Source organism: Motacilla alba, chromosome 1A (assembly GCF_015832195.1).
Source record: "Motacilla alba alba isolate MOTALB_02 chromosome 1A, Motacilla_alba_V1.0_pri, whole genome shotgun sequence".
Taxonomy (NCBI): Eukaryota; Metazoa; Chordata; class Aves; order Passeriformes; family Motacillidae; genus Motacilla; species Motacilla alba.
The window spans coordinates 1478975-1493582 of NC_052031.1; the positions used below are offsets into that span (position 1 = coordinate 1478975).

Below are 14608 nucleotides of genomic sequence, written 5' to 3' on the forward strand. Positions count from 1 at the left end.
CCGGCCATGCAGCCAGTTCCTAACCCAGCACAGAGAGCTCCTGTCCCAGCCAGGGGCTGCCAGCTCCTCAGTGTGCTGTGGGACACAGTGTCAGTGCTGCTGTCCCAGCCAGGGGCTGCCAGCTCCTCCGTGTGCTGTGGGACACAGTGTCAGTGCTGCTGTCCCAGCTCCTCAGTGTGCTGTGGGACACAGTGTCAGTGCTGCTGTCCCAGCTCCTCAGTGTGCTGTGGGACACAGTGTCAGTGCTGCTGTCCCAGCTCCTCCGTGTGCTGTGGGACACAGTGTCAGTGCTGCTGTCCCAGCTCCTCAGTGTGCTGTGGGACACAGTGTCAGTGCTGCTGTCCCAGCTCCTCAGTGTGCTGTGGGACACAGTGTCAGTGCTGCTGTCCCAGCTCCTCCGTGTGCTGTGGGACACAGTGTCAGTGCTGCTGTCCCAGCTCCTCAGTGTGCTGTGGGACACAGTGTCAGTGCTGCTGTCCCAGCCAGGGGCTGCCAGCCTCTCCAGGAGTGTGCTGTGGGACACAGTGTCAAAGGTCCTGCTGAAATCCAAATAAACAACATCTGCAGCCTTCCCTGCATCCACTAGGCGGGTCACCTGGTCATGAAAGGTCACCGGGTTGGTTAAACATGACCTACGAATCTTCTGTGGGTTTTGATTTCACTGGATAAAAAAGCACTGAGGGCTCATCCTTATCCCCAGGGACATTCTTACAGGAGAGATGCTCTCATTTTTTGACGTCTGAAATTCATCCCCTTTGTGAGGTTTCCTATCCTGCCACGAGCTCGCCCTGAAAATATTCATTAAAGCAGCACAAACAGCTCCGGTGGATGTTGAGGATAATGGTTTGTGAGGGAAGGTAATTATTTGCTAAGTGTAGCTTGACTTGTGCTTTACAAGGCAATAATGAGCAGTCTATCATCAGCACAAAGTAATTAAAAGCCTGGTGTTAAGATAATCAACATTTACACCGGGATGCTGAGTGCTGAAAGGTTTTCCTGGGTTTTAATCACTGCAGCGTGGTTTAAAAATAAGATTTTACAGTATTTTTTTCTCCTATTTTACCTCATCTTTCCTGTGAGAAAATTCCTTTTCCCAGCATTTCCAAGCACCGAGAAACACAAATTGCACTGGGAATAGAAGAGATTCCACAAAAGGACATGAAATGATCCTTCAGCTTGGTTTATTCTGCCTGTGGCCTCACACATCCCAACAGAAAAGCCAGGGATTATTTCCAGAGCTGCTCACACCTTCTGTCCCTTGCAGGAACACACCAGCTACAAGAGCTGGGAAGATGTGTCCAGTGAAATCAGGATTTCGTTCCACTTCGGAAGGATTTTAATAAACCCTGGCACTCAAAATGTAGGGAAAGAGAAAAGCGACCTTGAAACGTTTCACCGAGCATGATTCTACAGCAGGAAAACCCCAAAACATCACAGGATCACAGCCAAACCCCCTCGCTTTTAGGGGTCACTTCCAGCCCTCTCCCAGTTGCTGGAACATTGTGGAATTGTCCAAGAACAAAGGACACGAGTGGGCTTTAAACACTTAAAAACTCTAAAACTCCTATTTGATTTTTTTCCTAGTGAATGATTCCTCTCAGTTTTAGGGATAATTTTTTCCCAGCCCTCTCCCAGTCGTTGGAACATTGTGGAATTGTTGGGCCAAGGAACAAAGGACACAAATGAGGTTTAAGCACTTAAAAACTCCTTTTTTTTTTTTTTTTTAATTAATGATTCCACTCAGTTTTAGGGATCATTTCTTCCCAGTTGCTGGAAGATTGTGGAATTGTTGTGCCAAGCCCAAGGAGCAAAGGACAGAGGTTGGGTCTTAACCCTTAAAAAAAAAAAATAAGTCCAATAAGAGTTTTTAATGACTGATTCCCAAAGTATCAATACTCTTTTCCAGTAACTTCAGGCCAAAATATGGATTCATAATCTGGGATATTCTGATCTCCTGGGAATTGTCTGAGGCCTCTGGAAGGACAACTGCCTGCAGTGCTTGTGGGTTCCTCACACCGCAGACACTCACAAGCTGCTTTTAGGAAAAAACAAAAACCAAACCACCGGGAATGGGAGCCTTTGGACATGTTCTGCAAGCTTGGAGCTTCCAATTATGCCGCATTTTAATCACCACCTTCTTCAGGGGAGGCAAAGTTTCCAGTTCGGGTGAACTTTGATGTGATAATGGCAAGGAGAAGTGGGTGTCTGTACTCTCGGGGAGGCTCTCAGCAGCTCTAGAAAATCTGCTGGAACAGAGCTTTAATCGCGGCCAAGATCAAGAGCAAACAAACACTGCTGGCAGAAAAGCCATAATTAAGGAGAAGAAAGGCAAGAAAAGCACCAGCATCAAAAGCACTTGGCCCTCACAGCAGTGAGGTCAGTGGCCAACAAACAAGTGCCTTTAATGGGATAAATGTAGCCAGGGAATAAATCAAAGGCAATTGGATTTACTGCAGCTTGTGCAGGTGATCAGGGAAGATTTTTAAAAGCTTTTTTTGAAATCTCTAATTCAGGAAGGACTCCCTCTCTCCGGATGCCTCGTTAAAGCCAGTCCTGGTGATGAGTGAACAACAAATTCCTTGCAAACAGAGCTCCCCCTGACAAAATCCCTGCGTGGATGGGAAGGGCTTCGTTTCACACGAAACCTCTCAGGCTGCCACCAACAAAATTCCACCTTTGTTCCCTCCTTCATCCCTGCAAGCCTAATCCAGCAATGCCACAGCCACCGGGAAAGGTGGAAGGGTAAAACCTGACTTTTTCACAGAATCCCACAATCCTTGGGCTGGGAGAGACCTGCAAGGCCATCGAGTGCAGCCCAGCCAGACGCTGGCCCCCAGTGCCACACGCAGGCTTTGGTGGCACAGCCAGGGATGGTGGCTGCAGCACCTCCCCGGGCAGCCATCCCAGAGCTTTCTCCCCTTTCTGGAAAAGCTTTTCCCTGCTCTCCAGCCTGAGTTTGCCTTGGCCCAGCTCGAGGCTGTGTGCTCTGGCTGTGTCAGTGCTGCCTGGAGCCAGAGCCCAGCCCAGCTGAGCACAGGCACCTTTCAGGAGCTGGGAGAGCGATGAGGGCAGCCCTGAGTCTCCTTTCTGCAGGCTGAGCACCCCCAGCTCCCTCAGGGCTCCTCTCAGGGTTTGTGTCCCAGCCCCTCTCCAGCCTCGCCGTCCCCTCTGGACGTGCTCGCTGTCCCGAGGTCCTTCCAGGCTGAGGGCCAGAGCTGGCACAGCCCTGGAGCCGTGCCCTCAGCAGTGCCCCGGGCAGGGCACGGTGCCCTCCCTGCTCCTGCTGGCCGCACCGTTCCTGGCACAGGCCGGCTGTCACCGGCCTTCCTGTCACCAGGGCACACTGCTGGCTGTGTCCAGCTGGCTGGGGACCAGCACTGCCAGGTCCCTTTCTGCCTGGGCACTGTCCAGCCACGCCATCCCCAGCCTGTGGCACTGCAGGGGTTACTGTGGCCAGAGTGCAGGACTGGGCACTTGGACTCATTAAACTCCATCCTGCTGCACTCTGCCCATCCCTCCAACCGTTCCAGGTCTCCCTGCAGAGCCCTCCCACCCTCCAAGAGATGCACACAGCTGGCAGTGTCACCTGCAGATTGGCTGATGACAGGCTCGATCCCCTCACCCGTGCCATCGATAAAGAGTGAGCAGAGCTGGCCCAGCACCGAGCCCCGAGGGACAGCTCTGGTGACTGCCTCTCTCTGGCCCGGCCATCCAGTCACAATCAGTTCCTAATTCTTCTGAACAGCTTCAAAAGCAGAGCGACTCCCCAGTGGGGCTGGAGGCTTTGGGGACCCTGCCCTGGGCAGCAGCTCAAGCTTGAGAATTTGGGAGAAATCCCAGCCCAAAGCTCTGAGCTCTTCTCCTGCTCCTTTGGCACCTCCGGGTCAATCCCAGAAGGAGCTGCCAGGCCTGACTCTCTCAGCCCTGAGCATCTTTTCCACCTTCCACCCTTCATAAAAACATTTTTAATCCACAGCCAATTAATTGGGATTAATCTCATTGGAGTTGATGTTTCCAGGTGTCAAAGAGAACAGCTGGCTCTGGAGAGAGATAAAAATCAGCTTTCCAAGCTCCAGGCTTGCCTGGGGTTGGAGGGCTCCTTCTCCCAGCTGGAAGGAGCTGCTCCAGAGCCATTCTCCAGGAAAAAAACAAAGTGTCTGGAGCAGGAGAGAGGCCTCGGCTTTATTTCCATGGGTTCCCTCAGAAAGCTTCACCTGGATTCACCTCCGGATTAGAGAAACCAGGAAATTTGGAATAAGATTAGAGAGTAAACAAACAAATCCCACAATAAATGGTGTTTTATCTGTCCCAGATTAAAGTTTTTGTCAGTTTTTTTGTTATCTCCTTGCAGCTGGAGTTGGGGTGGGGGGAAAGGTTGAGAGAAAAACACTCATCCACTTGTGCTGCTGGATTCTGGGAAAACTTCTGGAAAAAGAGGGAAAGTCATTCTGTGTTTTTCCTTCTGAGCACACTCTGCAGCTTCCTCTGCAATCACCTCTCCTTTTGAACCTGAAACCCGACTCAAGAGCTGCAGGTGCACTGCCAGGGGGGGAAAGAAATCAAAAAGATAGATGGAAAATGAGAAGATGTGAAAAGCACCCTGAGCTCAGACATTCCCTGTTCATAACTGCGTGAAGTCACCGTCTCCAGCACCGTCTCCTCCCTTTTTAGACACGACAAACAAGAGGCTGCTACAAATCCCCCGTCCCTTCGCACCTCCCTCTCTCTGGGAGCATCAGGAATCCTCCAGCAGCAGGGCAGGAGTGAAATCCGATCCTTTAAAAATACCCCACTGAAACAGCAGCTCCAGACGGCTCGGGAATGTTGCAGTGCTGAGAATTCCAGGCTAATAAAGGGAATTACCTCGCCCTCTCTTAGTTTGACATGGGAGACATTTATAGAAGGGATAGAAAACTTTTAGCTGCTAGGAGGTTGCACACAATTGCGTGAAAAGACATTTTAAAGAGCAAGGACACCCGGGAATTTTGTCTTTCCCTTCAGCAGGCAGCTGCTATGCAGGAGAAAGCCACCAGAGAATTCTTTTTTCCTTATAAAAAGGTCTCCATTACTTTAACAAAATTGTTTTTTCCTTATAGGAAATCCTCCTTAACATTAACAAGAGGGACTTCTCTCCCTAAGTAAACTAATTCCAGAGGTGGTAAACTGACTGACATTTTAGCTTTTGTTTCTTTACATTGTCGGGGCAAGAAAAGGTTGTGGAGGAGGAGAAATGTTCTAAACGTTTTGTTCTGATTTTTGTTACACTTTAAGTTGATTTTAATAAATTTTTCTTTATACCCTTTTAAAGTTGTAAGCCTGCTTTGCCTTTCTCCTATTCCTACCTCACAACGAGTCCCTTAAACTCCTATTTGATTTTTTTTTTTTTTAATGAATGATTCCACTCAGTTTTAGGGATCATTTCTTCCCAGTTGCTGGAAGATTGTGGAATTGTTTTGCCAAAGACAGCTGAGGAGAAGCCCAATGAACAAAGGAGACAAGTGAGGTTTTAGCCCTTAAAAACTCTTATTTTTCTTTTTCACGAATGATTCCACTCAGTTGTAGGGATAATTTCTTCCCAGCCCTGTCCAGCACCTCCGGGTTCCCTAACAGCACCCAGGAAGAGAACAGCCCGGTAACTGGCCAGCACTGAAACCCGCCACCCTCACTAGCACAGCAGCCAAGCAACCTCAAACGAGCAAAATCCCAACTGGCGAGGCACAAGCACGGCACTGAGCGTTCGTGCCCGGGTTGGAGCTCCCCCTGCGCTGCCGGGGGGGCTCCCGGAGCCCGGGGGCTGAGGCTGGAGCAGCCCAAAGGCTCGCTCGGGTGACGCGGTGGGGACAAAAGCTCCTTCACGGGTGTGTGCACACGCAGGGCTGAGGTCACTTGTCGTGCATAAATTGAATGTATTTATGGTCTGGAGGGAGTGGAGGCCTCGCTTAAATCCCAGCCAGACCCATGAGCACAGGACAGATTCTGCACGTTGGGCTAAAGTTTAAAATCCAACTGCTTCCAGCTTTGGTATTTTTTTTTCTTTTTTTAATTAAGAAAACAAACCCTCTGTCACTCTGTCCCCAACAGCTGCAAGGATTAATCAACTGAAACTCTGTTGCTGGTGCTGTGCAGCGGCGTGGCTGGGAAGCAAAGAGCTCCCATGATGCCAGCTGGGATTTGGGAGATCCCATCTGGACACTGGGAGCAGCTCGGGCTTCCCCAGGGCAAGGAACACAACTGGGGCAAAAAGATCCCCGGGATTCACAAAGGGACCAGGAGCAGGGGCTGGGCCTGGGACGGGGGAAAAGGGAAGGGGGAAAAGGGAAGGGGGAAAAGGGAAGGGGGAAAAGGGAAGGGGGAAAAGGGAAGGGGGAAAAGGGAAGGGGGAAAAGGGAAGGGGGAAAAGGGAAGGGGGAAAAGGGAAGGGGGAAAAGGGAAGGGGGAAAAGGGATCCAGGCAATGGGGGAGAAGGGGATTTAAGGAAGGCAAAAAGGGGGACCCAGGGAAGGCAAAAAGGGGGATTTAAGGAAAGTAAAAAGGGATCCAGGGAAGGCAAAAAGGGATTTAAAGAAGGCAAAAGGGGATTTAAGTGTTGTCTAGACGATCTGAAAAGGAGCTCAAACCAGAAGCAGACCCTTCCACATGCACGAGCTGCAGCATGGCAAATTCCCAGTAAATCCAAGGAAAACCGCCCTGCAGTGAGCGTGACCACGCTGCGAGAGGTACGAAAATCCCTGTCCTTGGAGGTTTTCAGAGCTCTCCCAGCCAGTGCCAAGCTGACCCAAATTTGAAGCCGGGCTGGAGACCTCCCAGTTTAACTTTTCAATTTCTCTAAACACGCCTCAAGCAGCAGCATCCTGAGCTGCTGGGCATCGCCAGACCACAGAGGCGCTGAGCTGGCAGCACCTCGGCTGACCAGAGGTAGCTGCAGTCATTCCTTTCCAGTTTTATCCCAATTCCTTTGGCCTCTCCCATGCGAACGAGCCTCACCCAGCAATGCCGGACCAGCCCGAAGCACGCAAGCCTTCAATTAGGCTCTGCTTTTCACAGTGCGCTAATTAGGGAGCTCCAGGTTGGTTTTTCAAGAGCACGTCTGGATGAAAACATTTCTTTTTCAAAGCCTGCTCAACCCTCCTGCCGCCCGGAACTCGCCCAATGCTTGCAAAACACAAACGCCTCAATGTTTATTTCGCTTTTATCGCCTAATTAAGAACATCCACTCCAGCCCCTGGGAAACTTTTCCAAAACGAGGGATTGCTCCGCTCACCTTCCTCGCTCTCACTTCCATGGAAAAATGAGGCTGGAGGAGAAGCAGGAGCGTCTCTGACCCCTCCGAGCCAAGCTGGGATGCAAAGGTTGATCCCTGCTCACAGCCAGGAATAAATTTCTGTCCAAGCACAGCGTTTGTAGGTAGGAACTCTTTGTGCTGAGGTAACTAAAGCCACTTTGGTCACACCCAAGAGCTTTCCACATCACCTGCACGCTTGGAAAAGTCATTTCCTATCCTTGAGGGCAACAGGAAACCCAAACCTCTGCTGATCCGGGGCTGTCAAATCTGCTTAAATTCTAAACACGCCCAGGTAACATTTTGGGGTCAACACAAATAACGTGAACCGAACCTCAGGGTAATTTTATTCCTAAACTTCTTTCAGGGTGTGACCTTAGGAAAATGTCCCAAGTTTGATACCTCAGAGCAACAGTAACACACACCTCACACGGGGGTTTAAACAAAGAATAAAGGCACAGCTGGTGCTGCGGTGGATTTTATGCCCAGGAGAGGGAGATGATCCCAGCCCTGCCAGAGAAGCTGTGGGTGCTCCTGGGACCCCTGTGAGTGTCCAAGGCCAGGCTGGAGCAGCCTGGGATGGTGTCACTGCCCTGCCAGGGGTGGCACTGGATGATCCTTAAGGATCATTCCAACCCTTTAAAACTCCGTGATAGGAGCTACAGACCCCCTCCTCATTGGGGGACATGTTATAAAGCTGTTACAGCCTGAGGAAGGAAGCGTCCAACTCATGAGGCAGAAAGGCAAAGGATTCTCCCACAGCCCGCAGGAGAGGGATTCCCCTCAGGAGATGGGAAGGGAGGGATTTTCCCTCTAAAATCCCCTCACAGCCGGCCGGGGGTCCCTTCACAAGGCGGCCAGGAAGCCAGAGGGACCCTCCTCACACGGGAGGCCGGCGGGGTCTCCTCTGAAGGGTCACCCTCAGCCCCTCACGGGGGGACGCGGGGGGATCGCGACTCCTACCGGCTGCAGGAGGTGGCCACACCGGGGGTGCCGCCCGCCGGGGGCGAGATGCTGACCCTGCCCCGTCTCCTCCCAGAGGGTTTCTGGCCCAGGGGCTCTGCCTCCATGGGGACGGGCAGCGGGGCTGGCAGCGGCGGCAGCGGCGCCTCAGCCCGGGGAGAAATGGCGGCGGCGGCGGCGGCGGTTTGAAAATGGCGGCGGCGGCGGCGGCGGCCAATCAGGAGCCGCGGGGGCGTGGCCGGAGGGCGGCGCGGGCTGTCGGGGAGGCGGCGGGCGCAGCGCCCCCTGGCGGAGCGCGCTGAGGGAGCGCCCCGGCCGGGGGGGGGAAACTGAGGCACGGCGCGGGAGTCGCCCCAAGCGTCCCTCCCGGGATTCCCGGGGATGGCGGCGTTGGGGAGGCTGGAGAGACCTCGGGGACCAGCGAGTCCAACGTGTGGCCGAGCGGCACTTTGTCAGCCAGAGCTGAGCGCTGAGCGCCACGTCCAGTGGTTCCTAAATATCTCCAGGGATGGTGAGTCCGCCCGTGCCCTGAGCAGCAGCCTTAAAGGGTGTTTAATCACACTTTCCCTCAGGTTTGGCTTTTCTGTGTTCCACATTCTGAGCTGCTTCAGCTTGTGGGGCTGGGCTTCGTGTGAGGGGATGGTGAGACAAAACAATTCCTGCTCCAGCCGGGACCAAGGACAAATGAGCCAAAGCTCAGCCAGGAGCACAAACAGCGTGGGCTGCAGAGAGACAAACAAGCAGGGTGGGAGTGCCTGGGCCAAAGCTGGAACGGGACAATGAACTGCAAGGGGCAAATGGAGCAGAGCTGAGCCAAGGGAGAGACCCCGGGAGCGCTCGTGCATTTTGGGACCATTTTAGTCCATCTTGGGTTCATTTTGGGACCATTCTGGTTCATTTTGGTTCCTCTGGGGTTCATTTTGGGACCATTTGGGTTCCTCTTGGCTGCAGCCCTGGCTGGGCTCTTGTGCTGCCCAAGGTGGATCCATGGAGGAGATGCTTTGAACAAATCCCTGCTTTATTCTGTGACTCTGTCCAGCCTCTGTCCTAGCTCAGCCGTCTCAAGGCATCAGTTCCATGGAGAAATTTTCCCTGAAATCCACCCTGGCCCAGCCTGAGGCCGTTCCCTCTCCTTCTGTCCCTGTTCCCTGCAGCACAGCCCGACCCCCCCGGCTGTCCCCTCCTGGCAGGGACTTGTGCAGAGCCACAAGGTCCCCCCTGAGCCTCCTCTGCTCCAGGCTCAGCCCCTTCCCAGCTCCCTCAGCCTCTCCTGGCTCTCCAGACCCTTCCCAGCTCCGTTCCCTGGACCCTCTCCAGCCCCTCCAGCTCCTTCCTGAACTGAGGAGCTCACAAGTGACCCCAAGATTCCAGGGGGTCCCTCAGCAGTGCCAGCTCAGGGGACAGGCCCTTCCCTAATCCTGCTGGCCGCTCCATTCCTGCTAAAATCCAGGTGCCAGCGGCCCCTTGTCCCCCTGGGCACACCTGGGGATGTCCAGCTGCTGTCACCAGCAGCCCCAGGGACATTTCCAGCCCCTCTGCCCCAGCCTGGAGCATTCCATGAGGTGAGCCTGGCCCTTGGTGTTGTTGGAACTCCAACCCATCCATTCCCACCTCCATCCATGATTCCTGGGAGGGAGCAGCTGGAGCTGGGTCACGTGGGGTTAGCCTGGATTTTAGGAAAAATGAGGAATTTCAGTGCTTCCCTTCCTGGGAAGGGGAGCAACAGCCTCACCCAGTCCCAAAGAGGCAAAAAATCAGCGAAATTTCGGAGGAGAAACGGCTCCTTCCCCAAAAAAAAAAAAAAAAAAGGAAAAATTCCACCTCAGAAATCAGCTGAGATCCCAAAAATTTACCTCAGTCACCTCTCCCAAAACACCCCCAAGGGATTTAAATCCTGAGGCGAGTCATGGCACAAAACCACTGCCTGAACCGTTTGTGGTGAGGTTTTTGAGCGAGATAGAGCTGGAAAAAAGCAGCAGCTTTGGCCAGACAGAGCAGCAAATCCCCCAAGCCTGCCTTGAAAAGGCATCAGGAGCCCCTGCTGTTCCTCCCGTCCCACAGCAGGGTCAGGTGGTGCTTCCAGCCAGACTCTGGGAGAATTTTTGGACGCTCTCAGGTAAGGGGATCATCTGGAAATCTGTCCCACTTGGCTGAGATTTGGATTTTGCTCCGTTCCAGCCTTTTCCCTCTGCGAAGTAGCAGGGATGAGGAGGGGATGGGGTCCGTCCCCTCATGGGGTGACACCCCGACCATCCCTAGAGCAGGGGGTGGCTTTTCCCTGTTTATAAATTGGGAATATCTCCTCTGGAGTGCAAATCTGCCTTTGGGCCAGACAGATTTGGCAAAAAAAAATCCCATTTTTAACAACTCAGACACCCCAGTGCTGGAACAGCCTTTTACACTCGATCAGCTTCACCGGGGTGAGCTCAGCTTCTGGGCAGCTTTGGATGAAATCCTTTGAAACCTATTAAATTCTTTTTGAAACCAATTTAAAAAACCCCCAAAAAACCCCACATGTGCACAAAGCATTTCACTTTCTTGGCTGTATTTAAATTAAAAAAAAAAAAAAAAATCACAGATTGATTTTTCAGAGATGCAGAACCCACGAGTTCAGCTGTTGGAGTGGGACCTTGATCCAGACCTGGAGATGCCCCCTGCCAAAAAGCTGCACGTAACCAGATGTGAGAGTGAGGATTTAAGGGTTTTAGGAGGAATTTGTGCTGGTTTTTTTGGGGAAAAAAAAAAGCATCCATTGGCATGGGAGAGGGAGCATTCCTGGGGCACCAGGTGCACCAGAGGACTCGGACTTGGCACGGAAATGATGCCAAAGAAAAGAGAATTAATTTTGCTCTTTTTATTCAAAGAAAAGAGAATTAATTTTGCTCTTTTTATTCAAAGAAAAGAGAATTAATTTTACTGTTTTTATTCAAAGAAAAGGGAATTATTTTTGCTCTTTTTATTCAAAGAAAAGGGAATTAATTTTGCTGTTTTTATTCAAAGAAAAGGGAATTAATTTTGCTCTTTTTTATTCAAAGAAAAGGGAATTAATTTTGCTCTTTTTTTATTCCAGGGCAGACTTGAGATGACCAAACTGTGAAGTTTCCATTTGGGTTCAAACCTAAACACCTCAGCAAAGCTGTGTTGCCTCACTCAACATTTCATTTCTGTTGGCTGGGAGCTGCTCGTGGATGAATATCCATGAATCCATTTTATCTGCACCAGCCAAATTCCTTCCCCACAGCTGAGTCCTGCCTCGGCTGCCTCCTGATTTCTGCATCAGCCGTTCCCAAAACTGCTGTGTCCTGCTGGAAACTGGGACGAACTTTCCAAACTTTCCAGACTTTCCAAACCTCCTGTTCTTTGCTGTTCAGCTGCAGCCCCAGCTCTGCATCCCCCCTGGAGCAGCGAGCTGTGGAATTTGGGAATGCTGTTCCCATCAGGCTGGAGAGCTCAGCGCAGACCCTGGGAGGTTTTTCTTTCCCTGCTGAACTCATCCTCTGGGAGCTCAGGAGGGCAGAGCAGATCCGAGCATGGATCTCCAGGGGTGATCCCATTTCTCTTGGATCGAGTTTTTTAGGAAAACCTGGTTCTCCTTCAGGATTTTGCTGATTTTGGGGCCATTTTTGGACAAGGTGAGGCTGTCGCTGCCCTCTGAGAGCTGTGGGGTGCTGGGCTTGTGTGCGGGGTGAAGGGAAGGGTGGATTAGGGAAGGATCACAGAAAGCTGGAATATCCTGGGCTGGAATGCACCCACAAGGATCAGCTCCAGCTCCTGCACAGACACCCCATAATGCCACCCTGGGCACCCCTGGCAGCGGATCCTGGAGCCTGGGAGGTTTTTCTTTCCCTGCTGAAATCTTCCTTTGGGAGCTCAGGAGGGCAGAGCAGATCCGAGCATGGATCTCCAGGGGTGATCCCATTTCTCTTAGATCCTGTTTTTTAGGAAAATCTGGTTCTCCTCCAGGATTTTGCTGATTTTGGGGCCATTTTTGGACAAGGTGAGGGTGGGGTGCTGGGCTTGTGTGCGGGGTGAAGGGAAGGGTGGGTCAGGGGAGGATCACAGAATGCTGGAATATCCTGAGCTGGAATGCTCCCACAAGGATCAGCTCCAGCTCCTGCACAGACACCCCATAATGCCACCCTGGGCACCCCTGGCAGCGGATCCTGGAGCAGCCTTGGGAATGTGCCCATTCCCTGGGAGCCCTCACCCTCTGGGGGAAGGAAAGCTCCTAAAATCCATGCCCAGCCTTCCCTGGCACAGCCTCATTCCCTGCCCTGCTAAAGCTGGGCTCAGCTGCTCGTGATTTGGCCAGGGATTCTCCGATCCTGTTTTTAGATGGATATCCCCAATCCCGGTTTTGCCTGGATATCCCAAATCCCGGTTTTGCCTGGATATCCCAAATCCCATTTTTTGCTTGGATATTCCCAATCCCATTTTTGCTTGGATATTTCCAAATCCCATTTTTACATCGATATTCCCAATCCCATTTTTTACATGGATATCCCAAATCCCATTTTTGCCTGGATATCCCAAATCCCATTTTAACATGAATATTCCCAATCCCATTTTTACCTGGATATCTCAAATCCCATTTTGACATGGATATCCCAAATTCCATTTTTTGCTTGGATATTCCCAATCCCAGTTTTCCTTGGATATCCCAATTCCATTTTCTCTTGGATATTCCCAATCCCATTTTTTTGTTTGGATATCCCAAATCCCATTTCAACATGAATATTCCCAATCCCATTTTTACATGGATATTTCCAATCTTGTTTTTACCTGGATATCCCAAATCCCATTTTTGTGTGGATATTTCCAATCCTGTTTTTGCTTGGATATTCCCAATCCCATTTTTACACAGATATTCCCAATCCCTTTTTTGCTTGGATATTTCCAAATCCCATTTTTTGCTTGGATATTCCCAATCCCATTTTTACATGGATATTCCCAATCCCTTTTTTTTGTGGATATCCCAAATCCCATTTTTGCTTGGATATTCCAAATTCCATTTTTATATGGATATTTCCAATCTTGCTTTTACCTAGATATTCCCATTCCCTTTTTCGTTTGGATATTCCCAATCCCATTTTTGTTTGGATATTCCCAATCCCATTTTTACATGCATATCCCAAATCCCATTTTTACCTGGATATTCCCAATCCCATTTTTTTGATATTTCCAAATTCAATTTTACATGAATATTCCCAATCCCATTTTTTTACCTGGATATTCCCAATCCCATTTTTACCTGGATATTCCCATTCCCTTTTTTGTTTGGATATTCCCAATCCTCTTTGTAAATGGATATTCCCAATCCCATTTTTGTTTGGATATTCCCAATCCGATTTTTTGGATATTCCCAAATCCCATTTTTACCTGGATATTCCCAATCCCATTTTTATATGGATATTTCCAATCTTGTTTTTACCTAGATATTCCCATTCCCTTTTTCGTTTAGATATTCCCAATCCTTTTTTTTTTTTTTTGATATTCCCAATCCCATTTTTACATGCATATCCCAAACCCCATTTTTACCTGGATATTCCCAGTCCCATTCTTTTGATATTTCCAAATTCAATTTTACATGAATATTCCCAATCCCATTTTTATCTGGATATTTCCAATCCCGTTTTTACCTGGATATTCCCATTCCCTTTTTTGTTTGGATATTCCCAATCCTCTTTGTAAATGGATATTCCCAATCCCATTTTTATATGGATATTTCCAATCTTGTTTTTACCTAGATATTCCCATTCCCTTTTTTGTTTGGATATTCCAAATCCCATTTTTGTTTGGATATTCCCAATCCCATTTTTTGGATATTCCCAAATCCCATTTTTACATGCATATCCCAAATCCCATTTTTACCTGGATATTTCCAATCTTGTTTTTACCTGGATATTCCCATTCCCTTTTTTGTTTGGATATTCCCAATCCTCTTTGTAAATGGATATTCCCAATCCCATTTTTTGGATATTTTCAATCCCATTTTTGTTTGGATATTCCCAGTCCCATTTTTTGTTTGGATATTCCCAATCAGATTTTTTTGGATATCCCAAATCCCATTTTTACCTGGATATTCCCAATCCCATTTTTTTGATATTTCCAAATTCAATTTTACATGAATATTCCCAATCCCATTTTTACCTGGATATTTCCAATCTTGTTTTTACCTGGATATTCTCATTCCCTTTTTTGTTTGGATATTCCCAATCCTCTTTGTAAATGGATATTCCCAATCCCATTTTTGTTTGGATATTCCCAATCCCATTTTTTTGATATTTTCAATCCCATTTTTGTTTGGATATTCCCAGTCCCATTTTTTGTTTGGATATTCCCAATCAGATTTTTTTGGATATCCCA

At 49.7% G+C, this 14608-nt stretch overlaps 1 protein-coding gene across 1 annotated transcript in view; it reads right to left on the reverse strand.

The window, feature by feature from the left end:
* Positions 1–8383, reverse strand: part of LOC119707935 (neuroepithelial cell-transforming gene 1 protein-like) — a 38556-nt gene extending 30173 nt beyond the window's left edge. Inside the window, exon 1 of the mRNA XM_038153598.1 lies at positions 8243–8383. Coding sequence (XP_038009526.1) covers positions 8243–8349 — 107 coding nt within the window. The 5' untranslated portion in view covers positions 8350–8383. The remainder of the gene's footprint in view (positions 1–8242) is intronic.
* Between the last annotated feature and the right edge of the window lie 6225 nt (positions 8384–14608).